Source organism: Hyaena hyaena, unplaced genomic scaffold, assembly GCF_003009895.1.
Source record: "Hyaena hyaena isolate Hyena2069 unplaced genomic scaffold, ASM300989v1 scaffold_153, whole genome shotgun sequence".
NCBI classification, from domain to species: Eukaryota; Metazoa; Chordata; class Mammalia; order Carnivora; family Hyaenidae; genus Hyaena; species Hyaena hyaena.
This window is the reverse complement of record NW_024080785.1, coordinates 129,419-150,936: the sequence shown is the minus strand read 5'-3', so window position 1 is coordinate 150,936 and position 21,518 is coordinate 129,419. Positions and strand designations below refer to the sequence as shown.

Genomic DNA, 21,518 nt, shown 5'->3' with positions numbered 1-21,518 from the left:
CTCTCCCAGGCCCCGTTATTTTGTTTCATTGTTATCAAGTACATTTTTCACTTTTCTTTTGTTTTAAATTTTGTATTATAAAAGCTTTTCAAATATACGTAAAAGTAAGGAGAATAGTATAAAAAGCACAACAAACCCTATGTACTCACCACCAATCGCCAACAAAAATCAGTTTTGCCCTTTATATGTCCTCAAAATTATTTTGAGGTGAATTTAAGATGTGTTATCAGTTCACTTGCACATATTTCAGTCTGTACACTTAAAAGATAAGGATTCTTTTAAAACACAAGATATGGGGCTCCTGGGTGGCTTAGTCGGTTAAGCGTCCGACTTTCGCTTAGGTCATGATCTCGCGGTTCGTGGGTTCGAGCCCCGCGTCGGGCTCTGTGCTGACTGCCAGCTCAGAGCCTGGAGCCTGTTTCAGAGTCTGTGACTCCCTCTCTCTCTGACCCTCCCCTGCTCACGCTTTCTCTCTCTCTCTCCTAGAAATAAATAAAACATTAAAAAAAATAAAACACGAGATAAACCATGAGTTAACACACACACTTTCAATTTAAATCCAATATGGGGATTTTATATAATCTCATCATTTTCATGCGTTTCAATTCTCTTTATATTTGTTTGTTTGTTTTCTGACCTGTTGACCTTTCTGGTGCTTTCTGCATCTGTGTTTTGATGTCTTTCAGGGTTTTTGGGAAACTGTTGGTCATTATATCTTGAGGTACTATTTCTGTCCATTCTGTTACCCTTTTCTAAAGGAATCCTTTTCACTGAGCCCGTATGTTTCTAACTTTCTGGCTGCATTGTTCATCCTGTTGTTTCTTCGTGCTTCAATCATTATTTTCTGACCTGTCTTCCAGTTTAATTTTCTCTGCAGTTATGTCTAATTTGCTGCTACACCCATCTATCGTATTTTTAGCTTCAGTTATTTTACATTTTTCAGTTCCTAAACTTTCAGAACCTTGGCAAAATTTCCTCTCAGAACTCTTCACTTAAAATGCCCCTGATCAGACCCCTTGAGTTTTTCCAGAAAGAATTAACACATAAAAAAGAGACTTGAACATTCAAGAGAAATTAAGCTCGGGTTAATACAGCAGACTATGGATTAAACTAGAATACCTAGAATACGCAACTTTTCTCTTTAACAATAGATGGTGATATTTCAACGATTTATTTGTTGGTTGTTTTCTGTAACAGTTTAAATTCCAAGCTGAAATCCTGGCTGTCTCTAAGTTCTTATGTTGTAAAAAAAAAAAAAAAAAAAAAAAAAACCACAGGGCTCTGTAGAATGTGAGTTATAATACAGTAATTAAGGAAATACAATGAAAGTAAGTTATTACATCCTTATCCAGGGATTTTGCATTTCAGCTTTTGCTGGATGATCCTGATTATCCTTTATTCCTACAGGAGTGAAATGTGGGGCTCCTGTTTTCAGGAAAGATTGAAGGAGGTTTTACCCATCAGAAGCATCACCTCTGTGGCACAAGCTTTCTCACCATCTCTGTATTTCTCAGTAGTGCCTTTGTTTCTCATCCTGGTGTCTGTAGCCCAGCTTAAGCAGATGGGCTTGCTACACTTTTTTTAGAAAGAGATGGGAGAATGTCAAGCTATCAACAATGTTTGGCTAAGTTTTTCCTCTAAGATATGGTGCTACATTTTTCCTATGTTGTGGCTCAAGACTAAATTCCCAAGAACTTCCACTGTCAATGCTGCAACGGAGAGTATAGCCCAGGTTCAAATGCACCAAACAGCCCATTCTGATGGTCATCTACCATTGTTTCTTCTTAGCACTTAAAAATTTTTTTTTTTTTTTGCATTTGCCCTACAGTCTGATTCATATTAAAGTCCTATCACAGCCATCTTGTTCCCAGAGCTCAGGAGCCCAAGCCTGTCTTAGGCTGGACTCTCTGGAAATTCCATCTGTCCACTCTCTTCTTTGGCCTGTAGAATAGGACTCTCTCCTGGATTATGTTTTCCTTTTGAACCTGACCCCTACCAATTTAGGCTCTACCCATCTCTGTGGAAGCCTTTATTTCCCAGATCATTTTTAAACTTGAGAATATTTCACCATTCACCCTCTAAGTGTGATGCATTCGCACTTCAACTATACTGGCCACTTCCCAAATCCACATTTCAACATCCCAATCCCAGATACTCTCTTATGTCCTCCAGTGGTGTTACATATCATTTATATTTCAAAAGCAGTGTCCACAGACTTAAATCTGCAAAGTGCTTAAGACTTCACATTTATTATTGAGTACAGATAATTCTGGTCCATTTTGTGGGATATATTCTTTTTTTTTTTTCTTGTTTTAGAGAGAGAGGGAAAGAGAGAGTGGGGGAGAGGGGCAGAAGCTTAACCGACCAAGCCACCTGGGTGCCCCTAGGATATATTCTTTAAGCTTATAATATGGTATGATATTGTACTATCATCTTAGTGATAGTATGGAGGCTGCTGTGTAGAGAAAGAGTGGAACCCTAGAGAACCCCTTGGTGGCACTGATAATGGTATTTTCAAGTGTGCTATATAGTGAATTATTTTTATAATGGAGTCTTACGGATGTATAGATGTGTTAAAACTTGCTGAAAGAAAAATCCAAATATGGGTTTTTTTTTTAATCCCTATAGAAATCACTCTCAAATTTGCTAATGCCTTTTGGACTTGATAGCATACCATTTCTTCTGGTAAAAGCATTGAAAGCAAGGAGCCGCAGGAATTTTGCACACAGCTTATCTGTCTCACCTGCACAGTCACTTACCTGTGATAGCCAGCTGAGTCACAAAGAAGGTCATTCTGGACTTCCTCTTCCTCCTCCATGTAGAGACCAGCACCATGGAGTTTCCAACAATGGTGAAAACAAACAGGATCCACAGAGTTATCAACTGCTCAGTCTGTGAGAAACAAAGCAACACAAAACCAGTGTACTAGTGAGGACCAGGGTACTTTACATAATGCAAGGCTTAGGCTTTGCTTCTGGAATGTCTTCTTCCTGGTGTCGAATCTTCACCTGTCAAAGCTCTACCCTCAAGAGAATAGAGACACGGTGGTCCTTATTTACACTAATAGCGGTGGAAATTGATGCAGCCTTTAAGAAATCTATTTGGAAATATATGTCAAGAGACAACAAGATGTATATATATTCCTTGGCCAAGCAATTGTTTAAGTCTATGTGAAAGAATTCAAGGTGTGCAAAAGAATACTATGATAGCAAAGATGTGGATATTTATTGTAAGAATAAATTGCTAATTGTTTAAAGATAACAAGATAGTAAGCAAATGAAACACAAATTCAGTGAACTATTATGTAACTATTAACAATGAGGACCAAGATGATTATGTAGCAACATTATAAATGCTTATACTATAATGGTAAGTGGAAAAACACGATACAATTATATATTGGGTATGATTATAGCTTTGTAAAATTCTACATGCGAAGAAAGACTGAAGTATACTAAAATGTCAAGAGGGGTTATTTTAGGGTAGTGTGATTATGAGTTATCTTATTCTTTTTCTTTTGACATAATTTTATAATACAGTAATACTAAAGTTCCACTCAGTAATGTATAAATAATAAACAACAGAAAAATGAGGAATGCTACTCATTTAAAATGCCAAGCCTTTTGTAAGAAGTTTTCCATGATTCTTTCAAATGAAGCTTTCCATCCGTTTAAAATCCATGGCCCAGGGGCGCCTGGGTGGCTTAGTCGGTTAAGCGTCCGACTTTCACTTAGGTCATGATCTCACGGTTCGTGGGTTCGAGCCCCGCGTCGAGCTCTGTGCTGACTGCCAGCTCAGAGCCTGGAGCCTGTTTCAATCTGTGACTCCCTCTCTCTCTGACCCTCCCCTGCTCACGCTGTCTCTCCCTCTCTCTCCTAGAAATAAATAAAAAATATTTAAAAAATAAAATAAATAAATAAATAAATAAAATAAAATCCATGGCCCAGAATAAGCAGAGGCCAGGGCCATGGGACAGGCCAGATGCAAGAACAAAGCAGAGCAAAGCCATGGGTGAAGGGCATAGAGCCAAGGTGAACCAGAGGCAAGTTTGAAATAGAAAGCCAAGAGACATGAGCTCAAAAGGTCTGGGCAGAATGCTGGTAAGGATACACACATCTAATATTGGAATCCAAAGTATAGCTCTTACTTGGTGGAGATAAGAAGAGCCTGAAGATATCCATTGTGATGGTAAAATTTCACGTGTCAACTTGGCTAGGCTATGATGACCAACTGGTTGGTCAAATAGTAGTGTAAAATCTTGCTGTGAAGATATTTTGTTGATATGGCTAACATCTGCATTCATCTTCAGTTTAAATACAGCAGAGTAACCACCCTCCATAATATGGGTGGGACTCATCCACTAAGTTGAAAACCTTGAGAGAAAAATCTGAAGTTGCCCAAAGATGGATTTCTCAAAGAATTCCTTGAGAAACATAGAAATCATGCTTGAGTTTCCAGCGTGCTGCCTCATTTCTGGATTTAAGACTTGCCATTCCCACAATCACATGAACAATTTTCTTAAAATATGTCTCTCTTTCTTCCTATTGACTGTTTTCTGTTGAGAACCTTAATAGACTCTAAATGTCTGAGGCATCACAGTAGCACTTTTTCTTATATTAATTTTAAGTTATGCAGTAACAGATAGATTAATTCATTTTTAAAATCTATAGGGGTACCTGGGGGCTCAGTTGGTTGAACGTCTACCCCACTCTTTATTTGGGCTTATGTCATGATCCCAGAGTGGTGGGATTGAGCCTGACACTGGGCTCCATGCTGAGTGTGGAGCCTGCTTAAGATTATCTCTCTCTCTCTTTCTGTCTCCTTCCCCCCACTGGCCCCCACTCTCTCTCTCAAAAAAAAAATACTATAACAATTCAGGGGCAGCTGACTGGCTCACTCAGTAGAGCACATGACTCTTGGTCTCAGAGTCATGAGTTCAAGCCCCACACTGGGTGTGAAGAATACTTAATTAAAACACTGTAACAATTCAGATAAAGCTCAAAGTCCCTTTGCCACCACTCTGTCTTGATCAACTCCCTTCTCCCAGAAGGTAAATATAATTTTGATGACATTATCTTTCCAATTACACACAGACATACACACAGTATACCCATAGCAAATGAATAGTATTTTGTTTCTGTGGTCAGCAATTTGATATTTACTATCCTCTCTATGTATTGTGCATACTGTTTTTCTCAATCAGTTGGAGAGATGGCTCCATTAGAGGTAGTACTTTCATACAGTGCAGTAAAATATTTCAATTAAAAGAAATGGATTAGATTTGCTAAAACAAAATAGGTTGGCAGTGTAGGGAGGCATCTAGACTGAGGGAGGGGAGGGAGCTGGGAAGCATACTGAATTGGCTCCATTCTCTGAGACCCTATTTTCCCCAGGCATCACTGGGGTTGGGTCCCTTGTGCTGCCAGGTGGAAACCTAGACCTTCTTTGCCATGTTCCAGGACTGGGGTAATTTCTCATGTTTCTCCTCCAGCCCAATCCTTTCCAGAAGTCCAGGCTGGAGCTTGCATCTCCACCCGTCCCGCACTTTATCATATTGATGTTTCAGTTCTCCATCGCAGATTTACAGATGGGTTCCTGAGGCCCTGGACAGAGGTCAGGGCCCTGGAACTGCAGATGGTGGAAGTTAGGGGGGAAGGCATTATAGTAGTGCTAAGGGGCAGGGTGCACACTAGAGTGGGGGACCACAGGCTTGATGACCTCTGCTACCTTGAGGGGCAGAGGTGGTCAGTACCTCACCTCCAGCAGGCTTACTTCATCTTCCCTGATGAAGAACAGTCTCTGCGCAGTGCCAGGTTCCATATTTTTCTCTGGTCTTTTTGTAACCAGAGGGGTCCCCTTGTTCCGGATGATTCGTCTCTCCAGCAATCTAGATATGAGCGGCATTGAGAAAGCATCCAGAATGAAAACCGTTATGAAAAGGGCTAGTCTGAGTGGAGTGAGGGAGTGGTCTTTGTAAGAGAATTCTCTCCTTTGAGGTAGACAGACAGTTGTCATGAGCAGATACAACAGGGGAAGCCTTTGAGGTACCAGAATGATGTTCCCCTTTCAGCAGCTAGTGTGCAGGCCGTAGAGCATAAATAGGCAGTTTGAACTTGAAGGACCTAACTTTTAAAACTCTAGAACAACTTGGGGACCAACGTAAGAAACTAGGTGGCTTAGACGTCCATTAACAGGTCTCATTGCTGCTGTGATGCTGATAGCTGCTACAGTCAGGGGCCAGGGGAAGGGATGAGGCACCTATGTCCCCAATACGGTCCTAATATAGTGTGCTATTCGGGAAGGTGGCGGGCTCTTGGGGGTGTTTATGATTCAGAAAAGATGAGGAGCCCCTGGAGCTGGTGGTGTGGCAGATATGTGCACACCAAGTCCTGTCAAGCCCCACTGAGAATACAAACAAGAGCATTTCCATGAATTTCTCCGGTTTCTTCCAGGAAATGTTTCACAGAGAAGAACACTTTGATGCCTTCAAGAAATTCCTGTTTCCAAATTATAGTCCAGCAAACTGCCTCAGCCCAGGTGATGGTGGTGTGGGGGGTTGTTTCCATGCTTGTCCAGTACTGAGTCGATTTCTGTTGAGCTCTTTCAGCCTCAGATGAAGAAGAAAGGGAGAAGTCAGAATGTTTGTGATGCTTCGTTGCCAGATCGGGGATCCAGATCTCCGCGGTGAGTGGGCAGAGAGCAAAGTCTGGGAGCAGACGGAGAAGGAGGCATGTTACTCTGCTGGCAGCGGCAGAGTGTCAGGAAGGTGGTGGAGACAGGGCTGTTTTCCTTAGGGAGACTCTGTCTTCACCAGCACCACCTACGGCTCTGGTCGACTGCCCATGTCCCTCAGCTGGATGAGAGCTGCTGGCCACGTCTCCTCCATGGAGCCTGCGGCATTGGGTGAACTTCCCACCGACCCTTGCACCCCTCAGCCTCTGGATTCCTCCTTTAAAGCGATCCCCTGAGGCCAGCCTTTTCTTATTGCTTTTCCAGGGAGACTCTTAATTCGCTGAGTCTGTCAGCCCTTCCCTCAGAACGTCTTACCTACTCTTTACCTTATACGGATTCTTCCCATTTTGCAGCAGGCAGGGCTAACCTCTGTTTTCTACTTCTGACACAGTACTTTTTTCAATGAAAATTATACTCTGAAGGCCTTCCGGATGAGAAGCAGAAGGAGGAGGAGATTTGATCTGCCCAACTCAGGTAATTGGAACTAAAGTCAATGTTTTATTTCTAGTCAATGTTTTATTTCCAGAATCTCTCTCTCCTGATGCTCTCCTTTCCTCACATAACCAACTGCCTGTGGTAAGTTACGGTCAGCCCTCATTTCCAGAAAAACAACACTAAAGTGGGTCAACGGTTTGCTTTTCACATAGCACGTTGCTGATTATGCCGCTGACACCAAAGTTCAGATTTCCCGCAATCTAGTTTCTCCGTAGTGGAAGACCTGGCCTCCCAGTGGGCATGGGGTAGCTGTTCTCTTCGTCTTTGTGCTGCACAGTTCTGACCCAGGCATCCAATATCTTCAAAGCAGGATTAGAGCTCAGATCTGTTCTGCTGGGAGCACAGAGTGACAAACACTGCAAATCAAATTATGCTGCTTAGATACATCAGTGGATTGGAAGTCAGGCCTCAGGAGGGCTGGCACAGTCGGTGCTAGCTTGGCCGAGCCTTTTCTTAGAAGCTTGCAGTCACTGTGCTTGGGCTGTTAGACCCAAGGCTCTCCATAAACAGGTCAGGATCTATTCTCCTTACGATTGGATGATGTCTATAGGGCAGGCTGAGCAAGTCTTGTGAAATCAGGCCCCCTGCTCCTGCTTTAGTGTTCTCTATTTGAAGACAATCTCACCTTAGCTCAGAAGCTTCTAGAAATTTCCAGATGGAAGAAGACACCCCCCTCACCCCCCCTTCTTGCTTTCTGGAGTCTTCTTAAAAGCCACGTTTACTTCTTTGTTTATTAATTTATTCAAAATCAATTAATTGTCTATAGTATAGGCATTGAGTTGGCACTATAAGGGAAAATAAAACATGTTGATTATATAAATTGTGCACAGCCAAGTTTAAACCTTGTTTTGACCAAGTAATACAAGGGGCATTAAGTATGCAAACACTTACTTGTAGGATCATTGATTCATAGTGTTCTTACCCATGTGCACACAGACACATAGACACACAAATCCCTCAGTAATGCAAGGATTTGGAAAATTACGGCAATGGGAATTGAGGAAACAAGTTCAGAGGCATTTGACTATCACAATCAGGCAGGCAATGTATAGAAAAGTGAGTAGACTTTGAAACCAGCCAGACCTGGAATCAGATTCCTTGTTACTTGCTAAATGTGTGTTACATTGGTAAGTGATAATCTGAGCCTGTTTTCTCATTTATAAAATGAAGATATCCTGTCACAGGATACTTGTGACAGATACATATGATGATGAAAATGGAGACTTCTAGCTCACTGCCTGATTCATAGTATACACACAATAAGAACTGGTTTGTCTCCTTCCTTAGTTTCATGTACTATGTATAGATTTGAGGAGTATTTTATAAATAACTCAACCTTTTCAGGATGATGCTTGAATTCACCTTGTTCACCTTATTTTCAGTTCCAGCCTATTGGAATTTCACCTGAGCCCAACCAGCTCTCCATCCAGACCCCTTTCTCCCAATGTAGGTAAGGATGGTGTCTTAAACTAAGTCTCAAAACTATTGCAGAATATAGTTGGGGATCAAATGCCCCCTAGTGGTCATGTGAGGCAAAATTCCAGCCGGATGCTCAATAGTAGGTGAGTTTAAAATTCTACGATGACTAAAGACTACAGTGTTTTCAACTCAGTTACATGGTTTTAGGCTCATGACTATTGGTTTTCAAATTCAGAGTAATGAGGCCATGCAGTGATGTAATCTCTTTTCAGAGCAGAAGATGAAGACTGGGGATTTAGAGAGATGGATTGCAGCCTTCCTATGATGATGCTGGTGCTGCCACAGGGCTGATCCTTGGATTTTCACTCCACAGAATAGGGTTCTAAGACCAAAAGGATGCCCCTGAGGGTGGGCATCAGGCCCATGTCACCACTCCAGGCTGGAATTCCGACTTCCCTGTAGAAAGTGCTTAATACATATCTGTTGGATGGATACACAGTTAATGACAAGTGAAAGGGTAATTAGAACTATAGTAGAACAGATTTTCTGGAATGGGGATTAACTCAGGAAATACATTTAGTTGGGTGATAGTGCTTAATGCTGGATATGTCAGACTTGTCTGCAGGAGAAAGCATGAGTTATCCAAGTCCAAGGAATGGGGGTCCACTTTTCCAGAGGAGTCCTGAAAACCGGAATTTAAAAAAAAAAAAGGCCTAAAGTATCTTTGACAGTTATAGGGTGAATGGGAACTAACATTATTTGAGTGAATCACATTAATCTAGAATGTGACTCACTTAGTTTGACATGTATAGTAGATATACTATAAGTGTTTTGTTATTGATTGATTGTCATGTACCAAACATCATTTGAGAAGCTTTAAATATTGCTCGCGGGATCATCACAAATTGACCAATGAAATGTCACTGTCCTCAATTTTCTTTTTTTTTATGTTTTTTAAATTTATTTCTAGGAGAGAGAGAGAGAGACAGCGTGAGCAGGGGAGGTTCAGAGAGAGAGGGAGTCACAGACTGAAACAGGCTCCAGGCTCTGAGCTGGCAGTCAGCACAGAGCCCGACGCGGGGCTCGAACGCACGAACCGCGAGATCATGACCTAAGCGAACGGCGGACGCTTAACCGACTAAGCCACCCAGGCGCCCCCCTGTCCTCTATTTTCTAAGTAAGGACATGGGGCTCAAAAACTTACTAGCCTGGAATATCTGGTTCATAAGTGTTGCAGTTGGGATTTGAACACAGCTTTACTTGACTGAAAAGTCCATGCCCTGCTTACTATCATGGTTTTCTGTTACAGTTTGAGACCAGAGATTGTGAAGTTGCCTCGTTTATTTTCAATTTTCAGTTGGGAGACAGATCTTCATTTTCCTCTGACCCAAAACCTGGTAGGGGGTCGGGTCAGTTTCATAACTGTGTCCTGAAGGACTGAGTGTAAGGTGAGTGCTCAGTATGGGTTTGGTTGGATGGACACTGGAGCAGTATAGGACTTCCACACAGCTGTAATCATAAATGTCATACAAGATGTAGCTGTATCATCGGTTCCAGGAATCACAGAACTTTCTGTACCCCTTTACATGGTTCATTTTACGGTTATTGTTATTTTTGTGACATTGAAGATGAATCCTTCAAACACAGGAAGGAGCAAATATATCTTACTTCCCAGGAGAGGAAATGAAATCTCAGAAAGGTTATGATTCAGCCTCAGTTCTCAGGGAGCAGGCAAAGAAATTCTGCTCTCCTGTCACTGAGACTCATATGCCACCTGTCATTCACAGCACGCAGGCTCTGAGGCTGCTCAAAGCCCGATTAATTTGCTTAGGTGGGCTGCAAATATCAAGCAAAGATCTGAAAATGTCTAATTTCATTGAGGATGAATCACCAGGCAATGCAGGGAGCACACAATTTAAAGCGAGACAGGTAGGAACAGACTACAAAGCTTTGGATTCCTGAAGCTGCTTGATTAGATTTGGGGAATGAGATACGTCGAGGGGATCTAGAAACCGCTGGGAAGTAACCATTTCTGCACAGTTGGGAACCTCTCATTCAGGCGTCTGTGCCAACTTCTCTCCATGTCTCACTTCACCTGCTGTTCCAGAAGCACTACCAGGAAATGGTCAACTAGAAGGCTCAGAGGTGGGACGGGGCTGCTCCAGGGTGCACACCTTGGCTTCTACCCCACAACTGATGATGTGCCTTTTAAAACTTCGCCACCCTCCCAGCAGCTCTCTGGGAGACGCCTTCGCAAATACAATTGAATTACCGTCATCACAACCATCTATCTGCATTCACCTTTTCAAACTGTTTTACCCAGAGCTATAGGAATTCCATGTATGATTTCCCAGGATAGCCTTCATTTCTAGTACCCAATGAGGAAAAATATGTAACAAAACCTTTAAAATAATTACTATTGCAAAAATAAGAAATTTTGTATAGAAAGCTACATATTACTGGGGATGTTAATTCCAGTTTTAAATTTTCTGTAAAGCTTTTCATATCACTAGTTCAGAGCCTGGAGCCTGCTTCAGAGTCTGTGTCTCCCTCTCTCTCTCTGACCCTCCCCTGTTCATGCTGTCTCTATCTCTCTCTCTCTCAAAAATAAATAAAACATTAAAAAAAAACTTAAAAAATAATAAAGCTTTTCTTATCACTTTAACAGGGGTTCAGAACAGACATGTGGGTTGCACTCTCTGACTAGGGGCTGGGGGGACAAACTAACAGGGGCCTCTTGCTTGAAGAATAGAAAATGTGAATGAGATGGGAGGTATTCTCACAGCATGGCTGTGGACCAAGATGGTCTGAAAAAGTTGTGAACCAAGAGTCATTCTGTGAACTCATATAGTATATTGGGGGTGGGGGAGGAGGGTAAGACATTGGCTCTAAAGGGAGGCCATATATATATATACATATACATATATATATATAGAAATGATACTCAGACCAGAAGTGGAAAACTGTTCTTGAAATCATGTTGCTGTGAATACAAACTTCCTGGTTTGCTTTCCATATAATCAAGCCAACAAGCATTTATTGAGAATCTAGTACTAAAGTTCAACATAGTTTGATGAAGGAAGGAAGGCTAAGACAAGGAACTCGCTGTCTGATGGTGGAGGCATATATGTAAAAAAACTTAATGTGAGCTACTATAATGGAGGTTTTTTAGAATTCCACATAAGGGACACGTAATAGAACTTGAGGAGAGACTGGTCATGGCTGGCCAAAAGGTGTATCTTAGAGAAATTAATATTGAATTGAGTCTGAAAAAGATGAGTAGAAGTAGCCAAGGAAAGAGTAGAATGCCTGGCAATAGTATACGTGAAAGAAGGTGAAACCTTTCAGGTTATTAGGACAGATAGGGGCCACTTATGAACATTAAGAGTGGTCACAGAGCAATGGAAGGCTTAATAATGAGAAATTGGACCTGTGTCCTGAAAAGCAACTCTTTAAAAAATAGGGCAAGGTCCATTCTAGATCTTTGTCCCGAGTCAGGAGAACTTACTACCAAGAGAAAAATAAATTCTCCATCTAGAAGTGTCTTCATTGTCTGAACTGCCTTTGCCCTACCTCTCTCAACCACCATCATAAGTGACAGAAGACAATTTTATCTCCTTCACATTGGGCCTCCACAGGGAAGTGATTCACCGTCTAACATTTATTTCTCAGTTTAGCCTCCAGGACATATTGAATAACTGCATCAGCTCTTTCTACTCTGACAAGAAAGGGTTACTTATTGGTCTGGAGTGTTTTATCACTACTGCCATGGGTTATACTTCATGTTTAATGAACAATGTTCATTTCCCGTTGCCTAATTGTTCTCATTTCAATCAAGGTTTGGTAGCGTGGGACTGCATTTGCATGGACTGCGTGATTCAGCTCTTTGGTCAATAGTGAATCCTTGAATTCCACCAGCAACAGAAATACCAGTGCCCCACATTCATTTCAGTGTGAGTCCTTTCTTGTGACTCATTCTTGGATCATGAGAGGACCTCTCAATTAATCACAAATAGGGTGTATGGGTAGTTTTGGGGCAATTAAACTCTGAGATTCCATCTGAATTCCCATAATAGACCAGACTACAGATATTAGAAATCATTTGAAAACCCACGGGGCTGCAGGTCTAGGTAGTAATAAATATTTGTTAAACAAACAAATTAAGTTCCACCTCTGTACCTAGACCTGAGATGAACATTTAAATTGCTATTTGAGCCGTAGACCCTTGAAATTAAACAAACAAACAAACAAACAATAAACCTTACATTGGGGTTACCTGGGTGGCACAGTCAGTTAAGTGTCTGACGTCTGCTCAGGTCATGATCTCACAGTTTGTGAGTTTGAGCCCCACATCAGGCTCTGTGCTGACAGCTCAGAGCCTGGAGCCTGCTTCAGATTCTGTGTCTTCCTCTCTCTCTGCCCCTCCCCCGTTCACACTCTGTCTCTCTCTCTCAAAAAGAAGCAAACATTTAAAAAAATTAAAACAAAAAAAGTTAACATTTGGATAAATTAGGTCCAAATATCTACAATGTAGTAGAAACTAAAGTAATTACTGTGTAATATACCAAAAACTATTCCTCCTGAGGATCCACATAATTTTAAAAATCCTCCGGAAACTTGTTTTCTGTCCCGGAGGTACTAATAAATGGGGTAAAGTGTCCAAGGTACGTTTCCCCCTGGAAGCCCATTGCAGTTCAGACTCTGATACTTTCAATCTGTACTTTCAAGTTGTGGGAGCCCGACAGTGACCACAAGAAAGCGTGGTTAGGGACGCGGGGATGTGCCTGCACACGGGGCTCCCTGCCTGGGCAAAGCATGCCTGCAAACAGGATGCTCTGCCAGGAGGCCTGCACACAATATCCAAGTTTAATGGTCCGCTCGCAAACGAGGGAACATGCCCTCCTTAGAAGTAAGGAGAAGGCGGGAATTGTGGGCAGGCCTCTAAGTAAACATGTTGTGGTCGCTTCCTCCCTTTGCTCCCCGCTGTCCTTGAAATGTGTTTGGCTACTGGCCCTTAATTGGTAAAGGAATGCATCTTGTAGATTTCAGTTTGTATCCAGTTACCGGGGTATAAAATAAACCGCAAGAGGGGCTTGTGTGGAATTGTTCCTCCGGCCGGAGTTGTGTCTGTGTCTGTCTTTTGTGTGTGTCTTGTCCTTTGTGTCATTTCGTCCGCAACACAAGTCTATCTAGGAGGCTCACATTCAAGCAGCTAAAAGAAACTGGGAGGACTTAGCAAACGATGAGGAAGAGGAGACATGAGGCCAGGATATGGAGTAGATGAGAATGGGTAACAGACAGGGGCACCGGAGGCATTCAGTACGAGGATTTCAGGGAGATCATACTGAACTCCTGGTGACTTCACTTTCTGGGCACCCAAGTTGGGTGGTTGGTCAACAGAGTATAAAAGGCTAATGAATTAGCATGCACTCGATTCATACAGCTGGTCATCTGCCTTGGTTTCCATTCATCCTCTCCTTCCCTCGTCTGCATTTCTGGCTCTCCTAGATGTTCTCTGAGTCTTGCAAGCCCTCCCGGCCCACGGTCGGACACTAACCCCTCCACCTCTCATCAGTCATTCCATGCGAGCCTATCTGAGGCCGACAGATGGAATCACCTGCCTAGTTGCAAGCATCACTCCCACCTCAGCCTCTTTGATGTTGGTGGGCTTGGCCATATCACTTTGGACTTATACTCAGCAGCCTTGGTTACCCCTGCAGGGATGAGTCCTCTAGAGATTGATCCTCTAGCCCGATGCCTGCCTCTGTCTAAATCACCTTCCTACTCCTCTTACGATGGAAGTTCAAGAACACTTTGTGGTTCAGCCTATCCCAACGATGATAGGAAAATGATGCAGGATTGGAAAAGTGGATTTTCAAAGGAACAGATAATTTCGCAGGGTGCATACATAATCCAGAAATCACTATTAAAATCTCAGTTGGGGGTTGGAGTGTGGAGAAATTGTAAGAGCGATGCAAGAGACAGGAGAAAGAAATGAAATGGGAAAATCGCAGCATTGCTCCCACTAAATTCCAGAGCCCGGTTGTGACTCTGAAAGCGTAACCTTAATTATTTAGAGACCACATCCCTCCCCCATACACATGGGTCATTACTAGAGAGACATGGGCATTTCCCCAGACCCTTCCACGTGTGAGCCTCTGGGGCCAGTACGTTCTCTTTTCGGCATACTTTGTTGTCACAAAGGTGTCTTGCTCACAGATGCCTTGTAGAACCTCTCTGCAGATTTTTCTGCAGGAAAAAAAAATTAATCTTTTCATTTGCTCTTATGGAAACACAATGTGCAAAATATATTTAAAAGTCTGCACGATGTATTTTATATGATTATTTTGTTGTTTCTGATAATAAAAGTAATCGGTGTTTGCTGTAGAAAAAATTAAAGAACAAAGACAAAACCCACTTTCCAGGGAGAATTTCTCACATTCCCATTTTGGTATATTTCCCTCCATATTTTCTGAGTATGTATCTACTCAGAATATATTATCTACAGAGTTTATCATGATTTTAAAAAACATTAGCATTGAATGAAAACAATGATTGTTATAGATGCGTAATATTCCATCCTGTGGTTAGATCATAATTTTACTCTTCAACTACCAGATACATACTGAACAAAACAACTTAATACATAAAACCATGTTCCAAACTTTCTGTGAATTTTTCTTTAGTATTCTTATGGCTCAATCCTCCAAGCAGAATTATTAAATTCAAGTGCAGATATATTGTTTAGACTTGCTGTATATTACCAAACTGCTCTCCAGAAAACTTAAAATTGTCCTTATTTATTCTCGTAACAGTTTTATAGAACGGTCACATGCTTTACATAGTATTTTTCTTCAATCTTTGCCAATTTGATATGTTTCACTGTTAAGTTTGTATTGTTCAGACACTAGCCACAATATTTTATATGTCCTTTTAACTCTGGATTTAATCTAAAATTATTTTTATTTCTTTTGCCCCCTTTACCATTAGAAATGTCTTTTTTCTCCTACATTCCCATTATATATTAAAGGCTTTAACATGTTATATTTGTCATACAGTTATGTATTATTACCATCTATGATAGGACACATATTTAGTTTTGTTGCAGATAATTTTCTCAACAAAATTTGTTTCCCTTAAAATTTTTATTTTTAAACTGAGAGAGTTCTTGCTCCTCCCCAAATCAGTCTGATAATTATACTTTTTGTCTAGCTATTTTGTAAAAACTTCATTTCAAAACCCAAGTGAACTTGATCTTTTAAAAAAATTTTTTAATGTTTTATTTATATCTGAGAGAGAGAGAGAGAGAGAAAGAGAGAGAGAGAGAGAATGAGCAGGGGAGGGTCAGAGAGCGAGGGAGATACAGAATCTGAAACAGGCTCCAGGCTCTGAGCTAGCTGTCAGCACAGAGCCCGACACAGGGCTTGAACCCACGAACCATGAGATCATGACCTGAGCCAAAGTTGGAGGCTTAACCGACTGAGCCACCCTGGCGCCTCCAAGTGAACTTGATCTTACAACCTTATATGATGTAAGAATCATCACCCACACACTTTTTACTTTTATTGCTAAAATATGCATTCCTTCTTCCTATTTTTTGTAGTTTATTTGTAGTATTAAGTTCATTTATGCATAAGAACTTTATTTTTAGGTCAAATTATTGTTATTATTGATGCCAGTTACTGTGCTAATTCTGAAATGTTTTTGCTTAATGAAGATTTATATTATTAAGAGCCGATAGGAAAAATCCCTCTTCCTCATTAGCATTTATATTAAAATCTCTTCATTTTTCTCACCTGTTTTTTACAAGCTTTTGCATTATTTTGTCAAAATAAAGCAATCACATTGAAGTTTTGACTACAATTGCTTTAAACATTCTAAGGTAATTAGGGAGGAATTGACATCTTCATACAATTTAACCTTCCTCTCCTAAAGCACTGCAAGTTTTTTTATTTATTCAAGTATTTTATATATTTCAGTAGTTCTAAGTATCAAGAATTGATGTCAAATGATTAAATTTGACTAGTTAGTGCTTTTCATTTTATAAAGTATCCTCGTATATTCATGATCCTTTCACAAGCCAACCAGGAGCTTTGACTTAGATAGCTAGAGACTACAGTTCTGTCTTGCCTCTATCATTTATTGGCTGTGTGACCTTGGGAAGGTGGCTTTACCTCTCTGGGCTTCATCTGCCAAAAAAGGTGGTTCTGCTAAGTTATTCTACGGGTTCCGTGGGCAAAGAACATGGTGTGGCAGAGAATTTTCTGAGGTGTATTCCAGGGACCATTGTCGCCATGGCGTATTATTAGAGGTGACATCATAATGTTCTGTGGTCAAATAAATTTGGGAACTTCTGATTAAGCAGAACTAAACTGGTTTCTTTACTGTAAGACTTCTCAGAAACTTAAATAGGCTACTCCATTATATGTGGGGATATATAATATGTGCATTTTCCCAGGCTTTTTTGCCCACAGTCCACGTAATTAGAGTTCTGTGGAACATCTTTGGGGGGTTCTGTTATGGTGGAGAAAGCATGTGCTTCTGAACCAGATCTGACAGGGTCTGTCTACATTTGTAGACAATTGATTATTCTGTGAGTTTGTCTTCTATGAGCCTCACCTTTTCTGTCTGTAAATCAGGGACAGTAATGCCTGTTTCAGTGTTATGGGAGCGCACAGCAGTTCCGATCACCCACAGCCCCTGCCTTTCCCAGAGGGAGGAGGCTCTTTCCTTTTCCCATTGATATTAGATCTGACCATGAAGCGACTTTAGCCAATGAATTGTGAGCATAAGTGACGTGTGTCATTTCTGGGTAGCAGCTAAGAGAGCCAGGGCAGGGTTCACAGTTTCTGTCTGTCTGTCTTTTGGCCCTGGTATCATGGCAGCCCGTGTTGGGACGGGGCCTCCATCGGCCCGTGTCCCTGAGTGACTGCCATAAGCAAGGGGCTCCTTGTTAACCTGTAATAAACATGTCGTGCGCGCAGGAAGCGCGTAGACAGAACGTTAGTTTTCTGATAATACCTGGTTCCTTGTTGCCACACCGTGCCCCAGCCTCACCTGAGTAATGAAGGAGAAAATGAAATAATTGATGGGGAAAACAAAGTGCTTGGCAGTTAGCATTCAACAAGTTATCCTAAGTTTGATTAGGGGCAAGTAGCTTCGGTATTCTTGAATACCTTTTGCATTTTTATCTCAACCCAGGCCCAAAAAAAAATCCTCAAAAGGAAATAATGCATTGGAAGGAAAATTAAATTTATCCTCAGTTGAAAGAATATCTTCTATTTGCATAGATTGCGATGTGTTGCCAAGGGCAATAGTCCACAATACCAGATGAAAGGAAGGAAACTTGCATTTGGGCCTTAACAATATTCCATTTCATTTTTTATTAAATTATGAGTTGTGAATAATGGTCCTTGAGCAAAGACTTCGGCTCAATATCTGTACGTGAACAGAATTCTAAGTACCGTGGGGAGACCTCTTATCAGATGCAGAGCCTGGAAACTTGCAGGCCTGGGTGAATCAGGGCTCCAGCCCAGCAGAGGGACCGGGCAAAAGCCTTTGGGAGCCAGAGGAAGAAGAATCAAGGGGAACCCTTTTCCCTCTCGCTGTAGATTCTTCAAGGAACTCCAACAACTCCTCCAGACCCTGTGATTTGACTATCTCTGCCCAGGATGCTCAGAGAGCAGAGGTTTGTTTATGTTAAACAAAATCCTCTTTAAAATGCAAATAGCCTTGGAAGGTTAAGGAGGCTGTGGCTTCACAGGGAAACGACTCCTGTACTCAGAAAGGCTTTTATGCTGATACTTGGAATCGGCTTGTTGGGGAAGAATGTTTTTAGATGGAAGGAGGACTATAGGGAAAAGAGGGAGAAAAAAAGTTTTTGAAGCAGAGCGTGTAAGGTCCAAGCTGAATGCCTGGGCGGGCCGGTATGAGAGCAGACAGCGGAGCTATTGTTTGTGTCAAGGTTACGCTTCCTTCGTATTCCTCTCCAACCACCTACTTCTGTCTCTGAGAGAACAGTCTCTTTCCTTCCAAAAATGAAACACAAATGCGGGAAGAATCCCTGGAAGTTTCTGCTTTATTTGCCTAGTTGTAATGGGGGAACACCCTGGTAGAGAGTGTGGGAAGGTGGGGAATCTGGGTGGGTGGAGAATCTGAGAGGGTGGAGAACTGGGGAGAGTGGAGAGTATGGGTGGGTGGGGAATCTGGGTGGTGAAGAGCCTGGGAGGTTGGCTTTCTTTTTTTTTTTTTTTTTAATTTTTCTTTAATGTTTTATTTATTTCTAGGAGAGAGAGAGAGACAGGGTGAGCAGGGGAGGGTCAGAGAGAGAGGGAGTGACAGACTCTGAAACAGGCTCCAGGCTCTGAGCTGGCAGTCAGCACAGAGCCCGACGCGGGGCTCGAACCCACGAACCGCGAGATCATGACCTAAGCGAAAGTCGGACGCTTAACCGACTAAGCCACCCAGGTGCCCCCTGGGAGGTTGGCTTTCAAGGGGGCAGGGCATTAGCCTTCCCTCGCTGCTCACGGGCTCTCAGCTTGGGGGCACCCTCATAGGAGATTAAGGAGTAGAACTCCTCCATGACTGCCTTCCTCTTTTTATCCCCCGAAATCCATCTTTCACATGAGAATGGGTTCCTTCCCTACTTCAGCATCCTGTGGTGAAGTAGTCATTGCTTGGCTCCCATGGCAAAGCTACATGAGGGGAGAGCAGCTCTGTGAGGTGTTCCGGATTGCACAGCATGGAATTGGTTTCAGGGTCCATGTCTCACACTTTTCTTGGTTCTTTTAAAGTGTCAGGAAAGGATATGATTCCTTACACTTTAGGAAGAATAGAAAATCTTCTTGTTGAGCTGTCGTGAAAAAATGACCTAATGTTTTGGGTAGTTTTTTAAGATAATATTTTAAAAGCGCTTTTAGTATTTTTTCATAAAATTGCCCAAGTGAATAACACCGTCATTATCCAAAATGTGGAGAATCAGTCTGAAAAATTTAAGGCTTTTTTTCCTTCGGAAAGGAGAGAGACATTTTCTTAGTTACTCAGATACGTACGATTCAGTCTGAATCAATGTTTATAAAACTCTATTCAATGCCTTTGTAATCTGGATAATAGCAGCATGAGAAAACCTGAGCTTAGCCAACCCCTTGTACCAATCAAATGTGGAATAAAAGAAATGAAATGTCTATTTGATTCTCTGTGGCCCTTTTTCATGGCCCTGGCTTCTAAGCATGTAGTTTTACACTTGTTTTTTGTATCTATTGGGAAATTGCTCAGCTCAAAAATAAAAGAAATTCTACTTAAGAGTGACTTAAACAAACATTTTTTTCTTATAATAAGACATCTGAAGGTAGGTGGCTGCTGTCTTTGACTCATTGAACTTGCCTTGACTTTTGTCTTGTGGTCACAAAGTGGCTGCTGCAGCTCCATGCACTGTGTCACAATTCAAGGCAGACAGAAGGGAAAAAATAAAAGGCCAGCCATAACATTCTCCTTTTATCAGAAAAGGAGAAACTTTTTATCAGAAATCTCACAGGCTTTTCCAATTAAGTTTCCCAAACTGAGCTACTTTTAACCATTAGGGAGGCTAGGACAGTGAGTATTTAGCTGGGAAAGTGAGAAGAGATTTGATATTAGCTATGGGGTCAACCATATAGCACTGCCCATTCAGCGTCTGTTCTCGAGCACACCTTTGCCTTCCCCAGGCTCATTCAGTGCCTTTCACAAATCTGTTGATGTTCTCCAGAATTGGGAAGCTTCATCATTATATCTTACCAGTACCGGCTATTCTATACTTAAGATTCATACTAAATGGCTAATGGTTGATATCTATTTGTAAAGTAGAATAAAGAGGACCCTGGTAAAGCACTCATAGAGCTGTGTCTTGAGTTCTTTGTCAACATTTTATACCTATCTAAAGTCCACAATGGAGTCCATTCACTCCTCAAGCCTCCCTGAGGGTCTAATCAGGCCCATAAGGTTGTTGACACTGAAGAGGCATGCTCAAACAAGGTGAAGCTTTGGTAGTCACAGAACATCGTTTCATGCACAGATGTGTGATACAATATCATAGGAGTCGAAGAAGACTCTTGAGGAGATGACATTTGAGTAAAGGCTTGTGTGAAGTGGGACTTTCATCTTTCTGTGCATTTTGATCCATATTTGCTGCTTTGGGAGGCTCATCTATCTTGAACTCTGTACTCATCTTCTGAATCTAGATCCTGTTTCAGGTCTTCCTGAGGCTTCAGCTATACTTCCATTATGCTGTCATTTGGGGATTTATGATTGTTAAAGGAAACACATTTGGTTGAAAACTAAAGTCACAATGTAAAACTCTAGATAATAAATGTTTTATTAAGGTATAATTTCTACAGAAGAAAATTCACCCTACTGGTGTATGGTTCTGTGAGCTTTGACAGATATAACCAGCCTTTTTAAAAAAAAAAATTTTAATATTTATTTATTTTTGAGACAGAGACACAGTGTGTGGGGGGGTGCGCAGAGTGGCTGCCATGGGCTGGGGTGGGCACTACAGTGGGCACAGGGGAATCTCTGAATGCTGGAACTATTTCATATCTTGATTTTAAGGATGGTTATAGCGGCACCTAGTCAGGTGTCTGGCTTTGGCTCAGGTCATGATTTCACAGTTTGTGAGTTCGAGCCCTGCATTGGGTTCTGTGCTGACAGCTAGCTCAGAGCCTGGAGCCTGTTTCAGATTCTGTGTCTCCCTCTTTCTCTGACCTTCCCCTGCTCACGCTGTCTCTCTCTCTCTCAGATATAAATAAAACATTAAAGAAGAAGAAGAAGAAGAAGAAGAAATACATCATGTTGTTTTGTGTATCTGTAAGTTTATTCCTTATCATTACTAAGTAATA

General features: G+C 41.6%; 1 protein-coding gene across 2 annotated transcripts in view; it reads right to left on the bottom strand.

The window, feature by feature from the left end:
* Positions 1-21,518, bottom strand: part of NPSR1 (neuropeptide S receptor 1) — a 149,881-nt gene that overhangs the window by 117,989 nt on the left and 10,374 nt on the right. For both annotated transcript variants that reach the window (XM_039239152.1, XM_039239153.1), the window contains exon 2: positions 2,760-2,892. In XM_039239152.1, the coding sequence (XP_039095083.1) occupies positions 2,760-2,892 (133 nt within the window). The remainder of the gene's footprint in view (positions 1-2,759; positions 2,893-21,518) is intronic.